The following is a 19,726-nucleotide window of genomic DNA, read 5'->3' on the forward strand; positions in this document are numbered from 1 at the left end:
GGGCTTAATCCTCAATCCTTTTCAACATTTTATATTCAACGAGTCTGCAACCTCATTCAGTCCTTCAACACTTAATGCCATTTATTTACTGGGGACCTCCAACTGTGCATAAAAATAGGTTAAGACCAATCTCAATGACTGTCTTACAGCAGTAGCCCAATAGCTTAGCAATCATAAACTCATACCCTGCTAAATCGGGCTGGGTCATCCATGTCATCACCTTCTATCTTTACGTTCCCTAGCAAGTACCCCCCTTCAGGGCCAGTGCAAGGGGATTAGGCGCCCTAGGGAGCCTTCTCACTTGTGCCCTCCCACCCCCCTCCGTTGCCCCACCACCCCCCGGTCTTGGCCCAGATTCCTACTCACTCGATCACGCCCACTGACTGTGTGGCTTTCTGGGTCGCGAGCAGGTTGGGCACTGCTTGCGGCCCGCCAAATCTCCACTCCTCTTTGCCCTCGCTTGCGGCCCCATATGGCTCACACCCAGTGGTGCACCAAGGGTCTCCGGTGCCCAGAGGCCAATGCATTTGTGTGCCTCTCCAGCATCCCCCCGTAATCCTTCTTGTACTAATGCTTAAGGTAACACAAAATCTGTGATGTCTCTAGACAGAAGAATTTTTTTTTTGGGAGGAGCCATAATGACATTTCTTAATCACACCTACCTCTTTAGCATGGATCCTGCTTTAAAACTGGTTATAAAAAAAAGTGTTAAAAAAAAAGTCCAAAGGGTCTTCTGCGTAAATTTTAAAAAACTGGCCAGTTTCACACTTCTAGTATACTATAAAATTATTTTGATAGCCTCATTCAACTAATTCTATATGGCTATGAAAGTGAAGTCTGGAATATATAGGAAGGGACAGAATGTCAATACAAATCCTGCACCTCCAGTTCTCTAATCCTGTGCATCCACTGAAATTCCCCCAAACAATGGAGCTTGGATGTTTCCCTTACAGCTCATCATGCTAAAAGATATTTTCAAATTCTGGTGTCACTTCACAGTAACAGCAGCACAAACACCTTCCACTGCCAGACACATTGTGAACTAACACAAAACCCCGCAAAAAAGACACTCAAAATCTATACTGCAATCCCATCGTAAGATAACAGAAATAACACCAAGGACTCAAACAACAATAACCCTACCTGTGAATAAGCAAGGGTAAATATTACACTGGGTCCTAGAATACCAATACACCACCTACTGAGGAAACAAAACAAACCCGATTGCTATAGATCTCTATACAGACACTACATGCTAGCAGAATCTCTCATCATGGTTACACATACAGAGCAGAGACAGACCCTCACCAAATACAAAATAAAGGAGCACAAATTAGAAAAAACTGAAATGGAAACCCCAAGAAGCCAGACTCTGTGCATTAATAATGGAAAAACAGAACCACACATCAAACAATAAAATCAAGAAACATAAAGCATCAGTTATAATAGTAAAACCATACTAAAAAAAGAATATTTTAAAACTACTGATAAATAGAATTTCTATTAATTAAAATCATATACATTTTTTACAATTTCCCAAACACCAATAAAATATTTCAAAACAGCACATATATCAAATAACTTCCAATAATTAAAACTAATAAGGATTTTAAAAAGCTCCTGCTGACCATACATGGGAGCTCTTGATTTCCAGTCACCCTGATGTTGTCGAGGATTAGGAGGTTATCCTCTCTCTCACACATACTCAATGTCCATTCTCTCTCACACATACACTGTCACATACATACACATTCATGCTCTTATACCCACCATAACATCTCGCTCTCACAGACACTGACACACACTCAGGGTGTAAGACACTCTCTCCCCAATACCCCCCCCCCCCCCCACACACACTCTTACTCCCCTGGATTTTCTCATACACACTCATGCTCTCACTTTCACTGGCTCCCTCACATACACACACACACCCAGGCAAGCTCCCAATCATTCTCACACTGACCCCCATGCAGGCTCCCATTCATTTTCACACCACACATTCATTCTCACACACACACAAACACCCAGGCTGACTCCCATTCATACACATGCACAAACTAAAGGCAGACCCCCCTCTCTTTCTTTTGCCAACAACCTCAGAGCCTCTCTCATTCCTCTGCTGCCACTGTCACTGCTGCCATGTGGCTATTGGGGAGGTGCTGATTGCTGCTACTGGCACTGAAGCCCATTCTGCTGCCTCCTCTCTGCAGGCCCCGTGGGCTTCCACTTCCTCCATGCTGATCTCCTACATTGTGAGATCTGCATAGAGAAAGTGCTACTCTTGCACATTCCCAAAGATTACATGTGCCAATCAGTAAAAAGTAATTTTTTTTACTTTGCTGTCTGATCTTAGTTTTCTAATGAGTTGGTCACAGGATTTTTTTTCCACCTTTCCTGTCTTATATTTTTTTTTGCCAATTCCTTTTATATTGTCTTTTTTTCTATTTCTTTTCTCTCCATCTGTCTTCTTCCCTCAAACACAGTCAGGTTCTCATTCTCACATGGTCTCTCTCTCTCTCATATACAATCATTCATACATACAGTCTCTCACTGGCACATGCTGTCTGACTCTCACACACCCAGGCTCTCTCTCACTCCCACATGCTGTCTTGCTCAAGCACAGGCTCTCACTGGCACATGCGCTCTCTCTCTCACACACACACACACACACACACACAGAGGATCCTCACATGTTGTCTCTGCAAACATTCAGGTCCTCATTCTCACACACAATCTCTCAACTCATCTCATGCACGCACACACTCTACAGAACCTCAGCCTCTCTCTCACTTCTGGGCCTCCTCTTCACGGGTCGACGCAGGATGGGCTCTTCTCGGGCCGCCCACGATGTGGGATTCGCAGCGGCCCTTAAGCGCTGCTCCTCTTCTGTACGTGGCTGATGCTCCTCTTCCTTCCTGCCCCCACGGACCCAGAAGAAAAATGTTGCCGGAGCCATGTGGGCAGGAAGGAGGAGGAGTATTTGCAGGCTTAGATGCAACCTTTTTCTTTGGGTCGTGGTGACATGAGGTCCACCATGGCCCTGCTGATCTTCGGCGGCCGTATGAGCCTTCTTGTCGGCCACCAGAGGCTCGGCACCCCCTAATGCTAGGCGCCCTAGGCGATCGCCTAGTTCACCTAGTGCTTCCACCGGCCCTGTCCCCCTTAAAACCTAAGGAGTTGGTGTGAAACAGAGGTTCAGCTTGATCAGTACTTAACAATGGAAGTTCATATCTCTAAGGTGGTAAGGACTTTATGCATCTGTGCCAGATTTGCTAACTGTGCAACTACCTAGACACACAATCTTATTACCATGATACATGCATTGATTACCAGCCTAATCTACTACTGAACTCTTCAACGGTATTTCACAATACAGTCTGCGGCACCTCCAGAATACTACACCTAGAATCTTGGTAGGGGCCAAAGCAACTGACCACACAACTTGCTTTCAACTGGCTCCCAGTTGAAAGCAAGATAAAATTCAACACACTCTGCTTTGTCTAAAAGTGCATAGATAAGTCTTTGAGTATCCTGCTCAACTTCTTTTCCCTTATGCTCCCACTAAAGAACTTGGATCCTCCCAAATGACTTCTCCCCCTCTGGCTTCAGCTAGACTATCCTTAGAGACCTGAGCCATCTAAGAGGTATACATGGGCTTCTCAATGCTATTCATTGTATCAACTGATTTTAAATGACCTTCGACCAATGTACTGTGATTGTTTTAGTTAATACTCTCTGTAATCCGCCTTGAGACCATTCGTGGAAAAAGAGGGAATATCAAATGACTAATAAATAAACCAGATGCAAGAGATTCTAGTAGCTAGGAAGTTCAGGGAATTGTTTATGGAAAATGGTTTAAAAAGAAAAAAAATAAGCCATGCTCAGGAAGAACCAGGTTTTTTTTTTCATTTAGGTAAGATATGAGTAGCTCACTTTAACTGAGCAAAACATTTCTCCCTTCTAAGAATCTATGGGGCCTATTTTACTAAAATGCACCAATGTACATTGTTGCACATTAATGTGTATTAGTAAACGGACCCCATTAATGTGTGATAGCACATTTTAATAAATAGGACCCTAATATGAAAAGTATTTGAGGGACTGCTTTAATTATTCTACCAACTAAGGTAAGAAGTTATAAATAGTAGGGGAAAACTGTTTTGATACAGAATTTGTCAAACTGTTAGAAAAAGAATCATTCCTTTAATTGTGCTAATCTTAAAATGGGTAGTTAAGATTCATTGTTGACTTTCCAATAGAGCTAGGGGGTTGTATTTTAAAGCAGTCTAACATGGTGGATTCTTTATCTAATTGATTAAAACTGCAAGAATCTGGCTTCTGTCTCGCTAAAATCCATATCAGAAAAGCAGCAACTGGGATGGTAGCGGTGGTGGTGGTGATTTAAAGAAAAGGTGATATGTCTGGGTCTGGCAACAGGTTCCGTGCCAGCTGCCAGGGGAAGCAAGCACAGTTCAAAAAGGTTCCAGGTCAGTGCCCTGAGCACTGGGTGGGAAGGTCCCCCTACTAAGACAGTATTTCATCACTGCAGGATGACCCAATCCAAGGCCCAAATGTGGGGAATACTGCTCGGCACTGCCTCCCAAAACAACATTGGTGTAAGATTAGTGTACCACATCATTAGCAGCCTACCTGTGACATCTTTTTATTCAAACCTTTGGTTGCATCAGCACCATTAGGGTGTTCTAGCAATTAATTTCAGAGGGGTGGGGAGGTGGGAAAACAGGATAATACGAAAGTGCAAGCGATTATATGGCAGAGTATTAGTCTATAGCAGATCAGTCCCTGTTCAGAGGGGGGTGTGCCTCAAGGCAGTGCAGTTTCTTGATGGTGGTGGTTTAGTGTTAACCAACTGCATGTAGGAACTACTATTCCATGTCTTTTAAACAAGTGTTTTAATCCTTGAGCATGCAGTGCCCCCTGCTGACCTAAAGCAGGCAATTTGCTCAAGCTCTGAGTAAATCAAAAAGATGTGGGCTTCTATATTGCTTTTTATCTACCATGCTTCAGCAAAATAATATGTGCAGCCATCTAGGACTGGATTTAAGAGTTGTGCCTATAGTAGGGGGTGAGAGACCTTAGAGATGGAAAGTGGGGATAGTCAGTGCCACAGCAGCACAGAGTAAGTGAATTGCTAGAGCAAGCTCCTTAACATAGTTTCCACTCTGTTTTGGCTGGGTATTTGGCAGCTTTTGGTGCTCTAGGCAAGGGATGGGCAAACTTTTTTTTTTTTGTGTGCTGGAGCCACATTACAAGTTATCGAGCACAACTAAGGTTGGAGGTTAGGGCAGGATGAGTCCCCCTTGGCGTTCCTCCAAACAGCAATCTGATCCCTACCACTTGCTGCAGGCATTTCAGAATCCAGCAGGCTTATTCGCCATTATTTTTTAGCACCCAAGGAGCCCCTTCTCTCATGGATCCCAGCTTCTACCAAAATAAAATAAAAAAAAAAACTTAAATCCAACAGATATACCATACTAATACATATATTTCAAAAAGGATGACAAATAGAATAGCATTTAATAATTAAGATGAATAAGGATAAAAAAAACAAACTTTATACACATTTTCCCTAAATTGATCAAATATTTCAAAACAGCAGACATATCAAACACCCAATAATTTAAAACTAATAAGGATAAAAAATTCCCCCTTCTCCATACCTGGAAACTTTTCATTTCTGGTTACCCTGAGATTGTAGGAGATTAGTAGGGAGAAGAAGAGGAGACCTACACACAAACCTTTCTCTCTTTCCACTCAGTTCCATTGGTGGGCCGCACATAATGAAGTGTCCAAGTGATAGGCTGGCCTGAATTAAAACCTTTGGGGGCTTTAGTTTGCCTGCCATTGCCCTAGGCAATTGCCTATTTCTAAATCCAGGCCTGCAGCTATCTCTGGGTAAATTTTAATGAGTAATTAGCACATGGATGGTGCAAATTTCCAAACTTGAACAAGGAGAAGAAATAGTGGTGTTCTTAATACTTAAGTAGGAAAATGAGGCTGTAAAGGGACCAGCTCCAGGTATCTGGCACAGCCCAGAAGGGAATCCTGGTGTTTCTGTAAGCAGGGGAATGAGAGAGCAGGCCCAGGTGGAAACATGGAGGTCCCAGAGAGGAAAAAGAAGCAGAGAATATATTCTAAAACTGCCAATGTTTGATTGCTGTGACTTAAATACTGCAGCGATAAACAGGTCGGGTTTTTTTTCCTGCTTGTTTCACTTTGTGTAAATTAAAAAAAAAAAAAAAAAGTTAGAACAGCTGGAGTCCAGACTCCTCCACCGTCCAGCACGTTCTCCTAAACCACAGGCCAGTTTCACAGCTTTGCAAAGGCACAACTGACAGTAACTTTTATTTTTTTCTGGCCGGGGGAAGGGCTGAGATTTGCTGTACTATAACTGACCAACCAGTCAGTTTGAGGCATTTAGTATTCCATGTTTTAAAACGTCTGTCTGCCCCATCCAAAGACCATGTAAAAAAAAGCTGGGGTTTGAAGGAGGGATGTTTTTGCTTAATTTTCTGGAAATAAGTTCAAAGAAATCTTTTGAGCTGCAGATGGTAACCTGTTCATGTAACAACAAATATATGTAACCTTGTGCTTATTAAGAGGAGTTGCCGCATTGAGAATTAAAATTATACTTTTGAAACCTGACCAGCAAAGGCTTACTTGCGCTTATATTTGTTGTACTATTGTTGCTGAGTGCAAGAATCGCTCCAGTGTGCGATTGAACCTGTTAATGTGAAACATTTTTATGATGTAATTTAGCATTAAGGTTTTTGGGGATAATTGTGTTGTATGTCTGGTATTTTTGAGGCAGGTTTGTTTGAAAGCTGCTCTCTTGTGGATATGAGATTTTCTTCCATGTGGAAGTTTTAGAATACTAAATTGTAAGCTCTCAAGGGTGGGGAATCTAATGGTATCTCCAGTGGTGAACTGTGTATGATGCGCTGTATCCTGGCTTAATTTAAATGGGATAAAGGGGTTAATCTTTCTGGTTTGACAACAGTCCAAACAGTTTCCTGTCCTCCATGGGGTTGGATGGCAATCTGCTCTCTCTCTCTCTCTCTCTCCCTTCCCCCATGCTGAACAGATTCACATTCTAAACCCATCCTCCCCACAAATCCTACACTCTTGAAATTGGCAAAGAGTAGAGTGCTTCATTTATAGTGACTTTTTCTTTTTCCTTAGAATTTCAGTGTTATAAGGAACAAAAACGGGAGAACTACAGTCGAAAATCCATTTTTTCCCCACTAACTTTTCTCCTGTTTTTTTGTTCATAATAAACACGGATGAAGGTCCTTAGCTAAGAGGCAGAGAAGCAAATATCCCTCGCTTGTCGAGAGAAAATAACTTATGGGCAGTGCCAACAAAATACAGTTTTCCTTCTGCCTCAAGGTAAAAAGATGCTCTGTCTCAGATTTTCTGTGTGTACGCATACATATGTGTAGATCACGCAGCCCCAGATTTAAAGAAAAGGTAGTCAGACTGGCTTCCTTGTGAGAAGATTGCCCAGAGCACCTCATTCAGGATGGAAAGGCTGCAAGGGATGGCTTGGGGAAGGGGGGGGGGGGGGAGGGAGAGAGCCTCTCGCTCACCACCTCTTGTCCTCTCCCCCCCCCTGCAGCCTCTGAAATCCTCCTCATCTGCAACCAATGGCTTTGTTCCTGTGGTGGGAGGCCGGCAGCAAGCGATCACCATGCTGAAGGAACAGAACAGGCTGCTGACAAAGGTGAGGCAAATTTTTTTGGGGGGGGAGGCGTAGAGAAATAGTGAAGGCTGGAAAGATGGTGTTCTGTGGAGCAATATTTTTGTCCTCCCAGCCACAAAGTGCTGAAACTGGCAGAAATTGCCATAAAAGATATGAATGGAAAGCAGCATGTTAGGTAGAGAATGCAAGTGACTCGATAGCCCATGCAGGGGTAAGCTTCAAACGGCTCATCCAGGCACAAAGTATGTAATGTTCAAAGGGGAAGTTGTGTGCACATTTCCCTTTTGAAAATTGTGTACAGATGCAAAAGATCTGTGGACTTGCAGCTGCTTTCTCTCAGGCAGAGTTTTGCTGGAAAACAGCAAGTGCAGACTTGAAAAATCTCATTTGTAGAATTTTCCAAACCTCGCCCATAAACCTCAAATAATTTGACAGAATTCACATCAAATAGTGATACTAGGTCTCAAATTTTGGCATGAACTTTTTTTTTTTCACTCCCCTTTTTAATTCAAGCAGGAATGACAGTTTCCATAGTGGTGAATGCATTTCTGTCTGTAGCTTATGTACCTCCTATTGGACTAGCGAATGCTGTAAAGGATGTTATCTATGTTGAAATTAAAATACAAATTTTGGTAGAGAGTGACTAAATTGCAATCTATCCTTGGTGCATGAATTTAACATTTTTTTTAGTAATATCAGGTTTCTGCCGCACACAAGTTAGATGTTAGATTTGTTGTTTACCTCTGAGCATTTAGTTAAACAGGGATTAATTTCCTTAAAAACCAATATTCAAATGCCTTGGACTGATCACTATTTGCTTTTATTGAAATTGGGGATCGAATTAGGTCCTCAAGGACAACTTGTTTATAAAAAGCTTAGAGATGAACCAGATGTAACTGTAATAAGTGTTTTTATGGAAGAAGGCTAGAAATTTAGTATTAAATTCTCCAGATGAAATACTACATTAAGGGGTTGATGTTCAAAGGAGCACGTCCACGAACGTACAGTTCCCGGTGCACGTGGCTATTTTATAACACATGCCAGGTTAAGTTCTTATGGAATTGGTGTTGCTTTGGTTTTGTTTCTTTCTGAGTAATAGGAAATCTGGATGATGAATGTTCAGAATAATATGAAGTAGATATGGGAGTGCCGCAGGACTCAATGTATTTACGTAGTTTAATATATTAAAGTCCATTGGGAAAAGTATTGTCATTAGACCTCATATATAAATGTTATGCTGAGGACATACAATTTTCTATACCTAGTTTGGTGCCTGGTGAAGTTCCTATAAAGTCATTGATTAAGGCTTTGATAGTTATTAAAGAATGCATGGGAACAAATGGCTTTTTTTTTTTTTAATTGTGAGAACACTGTTTTATGGGTGGGAAATATTCCTGTACAACCATTTCTGGTGATGCAGTTTGAAAGTCATTGTCTGCAAATACAGCAGGAATCGTCACTTTTGGGTTGGACTTTTTTTTTTTTGTCAAGTGAAAAGGGTAGTGAAGACAACACTTTTTAAATTAAATCATTAAGGAAAGTATTAAATATGGAACATTTTTAAAATGGTAGTCCAGGCCTTAGTATAAAGTATGCTCCTTTCCAACCAACAGAGGACTAGAAATATAATATACACTGTCCAGTATTTCTTACATGAGCTGAACCATATATTGGATATAGCTTCAATGATGAATATACCTTTTATAATTTTTTGTGATTTTTCATTTACTAGTGTGCCCCATTTAATGTTTTTAATAATATAAACTTTTCTCTTTCCATTAAAATCTTTTGTAATCCTCTCCTTCTGTGTTGACAATATTGTCTATAAATAGCTCTCTTCTGCACGGTCACCCCAATTGCGTCTGTTTGTCCAAAACGTTTTATACACTTATCTGATTTCTGTATAGGATATCATTTCATGTTGAATTTATACTTGCATCGCGAAAATGGAGCGGTCTGCCCACCACTGCCAGTGTTAGACGTTCTCGTCTTCTTCAGGGACTAGGAGAGCTATGTTAAACAAGTTTAAATCTTCCAAAATTCTTTAAAAACAGGTATTATCTTATTTGTATATATATAATCCTTATTACTCACATTTCTAATGTCTTCTTTCCTCATGGGTTGCCGCTTATCTGTCAGACAGCGTGTCTGAAACCCTCCATGCCATTTAAATGTTAAACGGACCAATTACCTATCTTCATTTCAAAGCAAGACTGTAGGCAAATTTGGTTGGAAAGGAGCATATTATAGAGAGGACTTTATAGCTTAGTATAAAATAGCCTGGACTACTGCAACTCATATTTAGGAGCTTCAATGAAAATTATTTAAGGGGTTACAACTAATTCAGAACGCTGCAGTTAGGTTAATTTTTGGGTTACCATGGAGAATATCTCTTCAGCACCATATGCAACTTGCATTGGTTACCACTATTTTATATTATAGAGTCCAGTTTAAGCTTTGTACAATGGTTTATAAAGCAAAACATTTGGAGTCATATGTTTTGGGAGATAGGCTTGATTGTTTCGAACAGCATTGTGTTCACATTCTTAGGATTTATTAAGTATTCCTTCAGTCCAAAAATAATATTAAAGACTAAAACAAGTGTTCTCCATTGCTGCACCAGTAACTTGGAAAGAATGGGACTACCTTAAATTTAGAAAATTAGTAAAAGCTGAATTATTCAGATAGGCATGAGGGGAGGGAGAGGCAGAATAGCAGGTTTTAGACTTAATGTGGTAAAGTGAATCTTTATATAAAACCAATTTTAAAAAATAATGTGTAAGTGTTCTAAATTCTGATTGTACTAATGTAATCCGCCCTGAATAAGTGGAATTGTGGAAGAAGATGTAAAAATATGCTACACTAGCTTTGAAAAAAATACTGAAAACACTCAAACCCCACACCATGGTTTAACTTGAAATACTTTCAAAAATAAATTTTAGAAAACTGGCCACAGTGTCTCCATATCTTATTAACCTTTTAGGTACCAACGTTCCACAAGGGGAACATTTTTTAATTACCAGCAATTTTTTTATATCATATTTATACCGTATTTGGGTCTAGTTAACTAAGATATGTAAAAAGGGGCATCAGGAATTAATTGCTTCAATGAGCAGGATCTAAAAGGTTAATATAAAATTCACAAACTCTGAAGCATTAGCAATTTATAAATAATCCCTTACAAAGAACCTTTGTTTTGCCCAACTAGGGCTTCATCAGAGGGTATTTAAATCCATAAATGACACTTATCTTAGATGCGTTTCAAGTGATCCCAGAGAATTTTCCAAGCATTACCCCTAAAGGAGAGCTTCCCTACTTTCAGAAATGCAGAATTAGCTTCCAAAAGGCTTCATAACTTTGTCCAACAATCTCTAGATGAAACAAAACAATATACAACACAAAATTCCAAGGACTCTTTTTGCCCAACCACTTTTATAAAAATACAAAAAATAGCTTTTGGATAGCATTTTCGTACAATAGGTACCCAGCTACAGCCATGGTCAAAGCAGTTTATATTAAAGATAGAAAAAGGAAGTACCACCCACAGCTAGTACAAGCTGTCACTCAGACTACAAATAAACCTGCTGAATAACGTGCTGAACTAGCTTTATAGCACAAGTTTTAAATTCTTGAACTGGAAAGCACAAACGTCACAATCTTAAAAATAAAATGGAGAATATCATAATGCCTCTATCACTCTATGGTTTGACAGCACCTTGAACATTGTGGGCAGTTTTGGTCCCTGCATCTCAAAGAGAGAGCAGAATTAGAAAAGGTACAGAGAAGGGCAACCAAACTGATAAAGGGGATGGAACGATTCCCCTATTAGGAAAGATTAAAGAGGTTAGGACTCTTCAACTTGGAGAAGAGACTGCTGAGGGGAGATATCATAGAGGTCTATAAAATGAGTTGATTGGAAATGATAAATGCAAATCTGTTTATGCTTTCAGAGTACAAAGATGAGGGGACTTAGAATGAAGTTACTAGGTGATACATTTAAGACAAGTAGGAGAAAATACTTTATTTGACTCAAACTCTTGAATTCGTTGCTGGAGTATGTGGTAAAAACTAATAGTGTAACAAAGTATAAAAAATGGGTTTGGACAAGTTCCTGGAAGAAAAGTCCATAAACCATTATTAAGGTGGACTTGGGGAAATCCACTGCTTATCCATGGGATCCTGCCAGGTACTTGTGACTTGGATTGGCCACTGTTGGAAACAGGATGCTGGGCTTGATGGACCCTTGGTCTGACCCAGTATGACAAATGTATGTTCTTAGTATGAATCATAAACGTGAAACTGGATTCAGTTATTTTTTTATGTCAAGAAAATTCATACCATGTATGTATTCATACCATGTATGAATTAAGGTTGGGATGAAAAGATTTCATCCAAGTAACAAAAATGTTAGCTTTTTTTTTCCTTCAGAACCTGCCCAAATGAAAAAGATGATAAAATGTGTCCAAAAGCCAGACTTGTAAATGAGTTTCCTCTAAAGCTGTAACGCATAGACAAGCCTCTGAGGGAGCCATAGTGGCTCCCATGGCTAGTGGCAAGTTTACACACAAACAGAATATCTTACATTTCAGTCTGCTGCAGGCTAATATCAATAGTAGAGATTGCAGCTGTTGTGGAACATTTGTATACAATGCTGTAATCAGCCGTTGCCAACAACAAAGATGAATCAAATTATTGTGTTTCCTGTAAAATGGTTAACATTTTTCGAGTACTGAATATAATGAGCTCTTGTAGTGACCACAGTGTAGAAATTGATCCACATATGGCATTGGTTTTACTTTTAGAACTGTTTTCCAGACACTTTAGGGTGGGCAGGCAGAGATATAAAAGACTTTGAATTTTAGGGCCTAGATCTATTAAAAAAAAAAAGGCAATCAATACTCTATTTCTTATCCAAAATGGGTTTAATTTAGAGCTTGAACAGCAGGAGTAGTATCCATAGGTAATGACTGATAAAAAGTACCAAACAGCTGTCTGTGTACTTCACCTACATATGTATCCATATCCATTATCACAATCCCTCCCCCTTTTATCGGTAGGTTTTCTAACATTAGAATGAATCCTGACTGGAATATAAGCAAGCAGCCCTCTGTCTAGTCAAATTCATTATATCGTTGCATCTGCATTTGTTCTGTTGTCTGTAAATCCCTTAAAACCAATGTCTCAAACTGACAAAAAGGGATCAGAAAAACAGGGGGTGCATTTTGACATTTTCTAATCTATTAGCAACATAAAGTAAGGGCTGATTCGAGCAAAACCAAAGCTGGTTTTAATTGACAAAAGGTTTAAACAGATACACAAACTTGAAACTAGTCATATTTAATAGTTAGAACAAATAAAGTACATATTCCTCAGTGTGAGGGTAAGTTAAAAACAGAAGCTATTCTCAAGGCTGGAGTTGTCGTCAGAGTTCTGTAATGGGTTGTAATCTAAACAAATACCATTGGGAGGGGTGGGATCCAATGATATCGTATTTAAAATCCTACCACACACTTCTATGATTGTGGCGATTTACAAATTCATAACAAACTAAGGGGGTCATTTTCAAATGCTTATCGCATGCGATAGCATGCTGGGGGTGGACTCGGCGGTGTCTTCGCTGGCGGCGATAAGGAAAGCAACGTTATCGTCGCTAGTAGCGCGCCCAATAGCACCATCTTTCACAGAGGTACTACTGGGTGCGAAAGCCGGCAGTGAAAACACCGTGGTGGTGCTACCCCTTTTTCCCCCCTTTTCGCTGGATTCACCATTCTGCGATAGAATGGTGAATCCAGGCCTAAAACGGTAAAAACAAATCATCATACAAAAGTGGCCTAATTAAACTCTTTCTCTGTACCCATACTCAGTCATGATTCAGTCCAAGATTTAACAATGCTACTTGTAGGATAGGACCATTTTTTTTTTTTCCCCAAAAGCCTGCTGAAGAAAAACCCCACAAGTTTTAGTATCAGACATAATTGCAAGGTAAAAGTCCATCAACATTATCTGAGTTCACTGAAGATAAGTCAAAATAAGTTTTTCATGTGTGTACTGGGAATTCACACATTCCCATGAATTATCAGAAGATTCCCCTAAAGTGTCAAAGGCTACAGTCTTTCACTTAATGATCTATTTCTATTCATTCAAAGAAACGTAATGTATCACAGGCAGACTGTGATACATTACAGGAGGACCTTGCAAGACTGGAAGATTGGGCATCCAAATGGCAGATGAAATTTAATGTGGACAAGTGCAATAGGGAAAAATAACCCTTGCTGTAGTTACACGATGTTAGGTTCCATATTAGGAGCTACCACCCAGGAAAAAGATCTAGGCATCATAGTGGATAACACTTTAAAATCGTCGGCTCAGTGTGCTGCAGCAGTCAAAAAAGCAAATAGAATGTTAGGAATTATTAGGAAGGGAATGGTTAATAGAACAGAAAATGTCATAATGCCTCTGTATCGCTCCATGGTGAGACCGCACCTTGAATACTGTGTACAATTCTGGTCGCCGCATCTCAAAAAAGATATAGTTGCGATGGAGAAGGTACAGAGAAGGGCAACCAAAATGATAAGGGGGATGGAACAGCTCCCCTATGAGGAAAGGCTGAAGAGGTTAGGGCTGTTCAGCTTGGAGAAGAGACGGCTGAGGGGGGATATGATAGAGGTCTTTAAGATCATGAGAGGTCTTGAACGAGTAGATGTGACTCGGTTATTTACACTTTCGAATAATAGAAGGACTAGGGGGCATTCCATGAAGTTAGCAAGTAACACATTTAAGACTAATCGGAGAAAATTCTTTTTCACTCAACTCACAATAAAGCTCTGGAATTTGTTGCCAGAGAAGGTAGTTAGTGCAGTTAGTGTAGCTGGGTTCAAAAAAGGTTTGGATAAGTTCTTGGAGCAGAAGTCCATTAATGGCTATTAATGAATTATACTTAGGGAATAGCCCCTGCTATTAATTGCATCAGTAGCATGGGTTCTTCTTAGTGTTTGGGTAATTGCCAGGTTCTTGTGGCCTGGTTTTTGGCCTCTGTTGGAAACAGGATGCTGGGCTTGATGGACCCTTGGTCTGTCCCAGCATGGCAATTTCTTATGTTCCTATGTTCTTATGAAATATCCTTTAGTCCATTTCATCACAACAAAATTTACTCAACTTTTTAAAAATATTTTTTAAATCTATCCATCTGTGTATTAGTCTAGAAATTGAACTTTAAAACTCTTGTGATAGCTGTCTTAAGTTTTTGCAAAACCAAATTGGTAATTTATTAGCCGCCTTCTCCAGAGTTCGCAGAGGCTTACACCAGAAACATCCATAACAAACATGACCGTAACCCCCTTTTCATGGAGGTCTCCTTCGTAGACTGCAGAGGTGGTGAGTAGCACTGCTGCAGCCCTGGAATGAGTGTTTTTGTCTGCCATGGTTCATTATATGGGGACCAGAAATCTTCTGGGAGACCCAAGGGGGGACTTACCACAAACCATTGTCCACATGGGTTAGTTTCAGAAATAGAAAATGCATTGTAAAGTCCAAACGAAATAACCAGGGAAAACTCTGATCCTCAAACTCTATTCACAGGAACAGAAAACTGAGTAAAGGCAATTCATATTGGCTTACAGTTACTCAGTCTTTGGATAGCTCCTTCCTTCAAACGAATCGCTTGTCAGATGGAAAATCTTTCTTCTGAAAGCAGCCTTAATGGCGTACTATGAGCTTCCCCAGCTAGAATAGTCTTCTTATACTTGGGATGACACATCGGTGGTCTTGGAACACTTCCAAACACCAACTTCTTCCAAGAACTAGGAGCCCTATACCACGCTTTCTCTTCTCACTTCTCTCCTAGGTGCCTTGGGTAAAGCACTTATATTCAACCTTAGCTGTATTCTTCTGTGAACCTTCCCAAAGCCCCTCCTTAAAGGAAGGAACTCGCAGTTTACAGAGCACTGGATCAACCAAGCTCGGTCTTCATTGAGCTCTCCAAAGAGCAGAACCCTCTAGAAGTCTGTTCTAGTGACCCCCAGCCAGGGCTACAGTACTGTTTTACAAATAGTAGATGCCCTTTAGTACTGTATTTCCTCAGAGTTCCAACTAAAATCCACAGCAATTTCATGGCTGCTGCAGCAGCTTAATTAGTAGTTAAATAATGAGCAACATTAAATCATAGAAGCATTTATTAAAAATGGCATTCCACCGAGCAAAAAATGCTTTGTTCTCTGGGTATAAATACAGTTCTTTATGAATTCTAAGAACATGTGGAATGCATAGTCACCTGACTTAATATATACTAAGAGTAGCAGAATGCAGCATAGTCCTAATCAAGCACATGTTGATGATGTCAGTTCAACTCTAGATAGGCTATTCTGCAGTTTCAGAATTGAACAATTTAATACCCAATAAAACCAAGGAGACCACTTGTTCTAAATAGCTAAATAAATTCTGCCATAAAGATTGAGTTATATTGTCAAAAACACAGGTAACTTAATAGGTATAATGCAAAATGACACAACTATGCAAAGGGAGGAATAGATGACAAAAAATGCAGAAATTTAAAAAAAAAAAACCTCCCATAAACCTCAAATGAGTTTAAAAGTATTTAACATATCTAAATATATATCTAAATCCTAAATTCACATCATAGTGATTCTGGATCTTAAATGGGGGAGTGAAAAAGCTAGTTCATTCCAAAAATTAGTTCAAACTTCAGTGGCAGTCATGCTATAATCTCTACTAGCTTTGGAAAAACACTCCCAAAACACCCCCTTCCCCTAATGTGTCTAAAAGTGCATGTGCTATAGGGCCCTGCATGCATCTTCAGAGCCAGACTGAGGGAGGGCAGTGTCTGGACAGCCAGTTTACCTGGCCTTGATTGCTTTGAAAATTGTTCTCTTTTAATATTTAAACGTTTTGCCAGGCAAACAGAAGGTCCAAAGACCATCAGGGTATGGAGCAACTCTTAATTTTAGATGAAATACAAAGCTAACTGTCCTCAGCTTGGAAAAGTTAATTGGTGGGAGACGGACATGCATAAAATCATGGAAGGGGTAGAGAAAGTAAATGGGGCATTTATCATTCACTGTTCATAATTTCATCCAGAACACCCTAGTTCTATTATCAGACAGTGGGTTTAAAACCAACAAAGCACTTCATACCACATAGACCTAACCTGTGGATTGTATGGAAGCAGAGAGTTAAGTACTCAACGGGATTGGACACATTTTATAGAAGATGTATCAATCATAGGCTATGTAATGTATGTCTGTGTCACTGCATCCCTAAACTATGACTCCTGGAAACCAGGGGATGGAGAGTACTACATATGCCCTGTTTTTTTGTACATAGTATCTAAGCACTTGGTGCTTCTCAGTTTCAGAAAGGATATTGAGACTGCCTAAATATTTTTAATGTGACTCAGTTTGGCAGTTCTTATGTGTTCTAATGTTGACATGGTGTACTGGGGTCTTGCCCTTCCTATTGCTTTCTTATCTCTCTTGTGCCCATCAGTAACTACCACCTTCACCTCTGGTACTAAAAGGTGACTAGTTGTGGTATGTCCTGTCCCTTTTAACCTTTCCATGACCAGTTTCTTCTCACCTAGGCTTAATCTGATCTTTGCAGGAGGTGACTGACAAGAGTGATCGGATCACGCAGCTGGAGCAGGAGAAATCTGCTCTTATCAAGCAGCTATTTGAAGCGCGTGCCCGGAGCAACCAGGAATCGAGCCAGCTGGATTCCACTTTCATCTAGCCCCTGAGAATCCTTGCTGTTGGCCCTTTGCTGAAATAGGGCGGCAACGTTGTAAAAGCAATGACCAGATCTCACACTCGCCAAAAAAAGACTGGGATCCCTTGGAGATCTTGTCATAAGGAAACCATGTCATAGCACCTTCCCAATACTTTCCTTTGTTCTTAGAACATTGTTTACCATTGGAAGGGTTCGAGGACTCCAGGACACTCTCTTCAAAGTAGCTTTTGTTTGCACAGTTATTAACATGCACCAGTGTGATCCTGAGAGAGCTGTTTCACACTTGTACCTTTTTGTATGTTGTGTGTGGTATAATGCAGATGTATTTCGTCAGTGTCCAAGTGTATATAAATAGTGTCAATTTGTTTTGTCCCATTTCCTAGTTTCTGTGTTGCATGGAGGGTGTGTATATATTTTAAGTACTGTAACTCAGCCCACTCACCCTCCTTAAGCTGAAATTGACGTGTTTACACTTGTTTTGTGTCTGGCTGGCCCCTTGTGCTTCATGATCTGTCTTGGTGGTTGAATTCTTGCCTCCCAGGCTTGGGGATACCTGGCTTAAATACCTCTGCTCTGTGTCTATGCAGCAACCATGCTAGCATATGCTCTGCCTCTACACTCCTGGAAAGAGCTGGAGCCTCTCCTGTGCTTGGGGCAGGGTCCCCCGTCCTCTGCAGCTGTGGCAGCCGGTGCTCGTGGTGAGATAATGGAAGGCAGTACTAGCAGCTGCTATTCAGACAGCAGTAGTTCCTGAGGTTTCAGGATAAAAAGAGAAGCTGTTAAAAATGTAAAGCTTCATGCTGGCACTCGCAGCAAAGGGGAAATGTAGAATATAGTAGGTTTGAGGTCCTGAGTGTCTCCAGCTCTTTTTATTTGCCCAGAACCTTCATGGTTATCTGATTTAAACTGAACCTGACGCTGCCATCACTGGGCCAAAATGCCTTCATTCTGACTGTGTAAACCTCCACACGAAAACCCACCATCAAACCACCAAGACTAAGTAACAGAGTAGTGAAAATCTGCCAACTTGTATTGAAAACTTTTAACTATTGTTTGGTGTTTTTTGTTTTTTTTTTAATTTATAATCTCTCCATATTTCTATTTTATTGTTTACTTGTGTGCAAGTTCTTCTCTGGGTGTGTTTTATTTTAAAACTCTGGCACTTCTCTCTGGATTGTTTGAGGGCTTCTGTATGGTGGTTTTAGTAAGGACTTTCTCGGGGGCACCCTAAATGGTGTGCCTGGGGGGGGGGGGGAGGAAGGAGGAGCAGCATGCTGCCCTTCATGGATGATATCTACAAGCCCACAAGAGGAGAGGCTGATAGCTGCTCTTGCCTGTAGTGCCATTTTGTCCGGCACCTGTTCTTGGGTGGTGGTCTCTGCGTCTGTGAACAAGGACCATGAGGAGCAGAATGTAACTGAGCAGAAAGATGAAGTTGGATCCTGGGGTGGAAAGATTTAACTTGCAGGACTCTGAAGATCAAGTGGAGATGGCCAGACTTTGTCTATTTTTTTATTTTATTTTTTTAACTTTCTCTTCCTTGGTCTTGCTGCCCTTTCTAGATCTCTTGATATGAATTGTCTGACATGGATACATGAGTCTGAAAGTGCAGTGGATTCATTGTGTATGCGCACTCCTGAGTCTTCCCCTAAAATGTGTGCACATCCAAAGATGCAAAACTCCAGCGTGTTTAACTTGTATGTATGTTTCAGGGTCTTGCAGCATCTCAAGCTGTTGATTTGGGGGTGAGTCAAGTCAATGTGATTTATTCTTAGACTTGGTACTGTTTGACAGGCGGCAGGTATTTTGGCTGTTAACGGGCTAGTTATAGACCAGGTCCGTTGATCGGATTTGGTGCAAGTCACCTGATCACTTATAAAACTGAAATAAAATGCATTGTTTGATAAAACTGAAATCTAAGGCTGAGTGTATTTGTTTTTTGTGCATTAAAGTAGTGTGGCTGCCATATTTAGTCCATGTGAATACACAAATGAAGGTCAACCAAATTTAAGGTGATAGTCCAATAAAAATATCTTTGAGCTTTTATTTCTGTGCACTAAATTGAAATGCAAGGTCAACATGGATTATACACTTTCCTCTTTTTGAATGTCTATGGGTATTGGGAGAACAGCAGCTGGCTGTATTAGTCCTAAAGCCACCCACCCAGAAGTATTCTGGGCTTTTTAAGCATGTTAATTTTCAGAGGGCATTTGGCACAGTCCCACATGATTCCTCACATGATGTCCTCTTGTGGCTCGGTAA

The 19,726-nt window shown here is 40.4% G+C and overlaps 1 protein-coding gene across 1 annotated transcript in view; it reads left to right on the forward strand.

The window, feature by feature from the left end:
- Positions 1-19,425, forward strand: part of SAPCD2 (suppressor APC domain containing 2) — a 65,273-nt gene extending 45,848 nt beyond the window's left edge. The window contains 2 exon segments of the mRNA XM_029613508.1: positions 7,640-7,744; positions 17,339-19,425. Coding sequence (XP_029469368.1) covers positions 7,640-7,744; positions 17,339-17,467 — 234 coding nt within the window. The 3' untranslated portion in view covers positions 17,468-19,425.
- The last annotated feature ends 301 nt before the right edge of the window (positions 19,426-19,726 follow it).

This window comes from Rhinatrema bivittatum, chromosome 8, assembly GCF_901001135.1.
Source record: "Rhinatrema bivittatum chromosome 8, aRhiBiv1.1, whole genome shotgun sequence".
NCBI lineage: Eukaryota > Metazoa > Chordata > Amphibia > Gymnophiona > Rhinatrematidae > Rhinatrema > Rhinatrema bivittatum.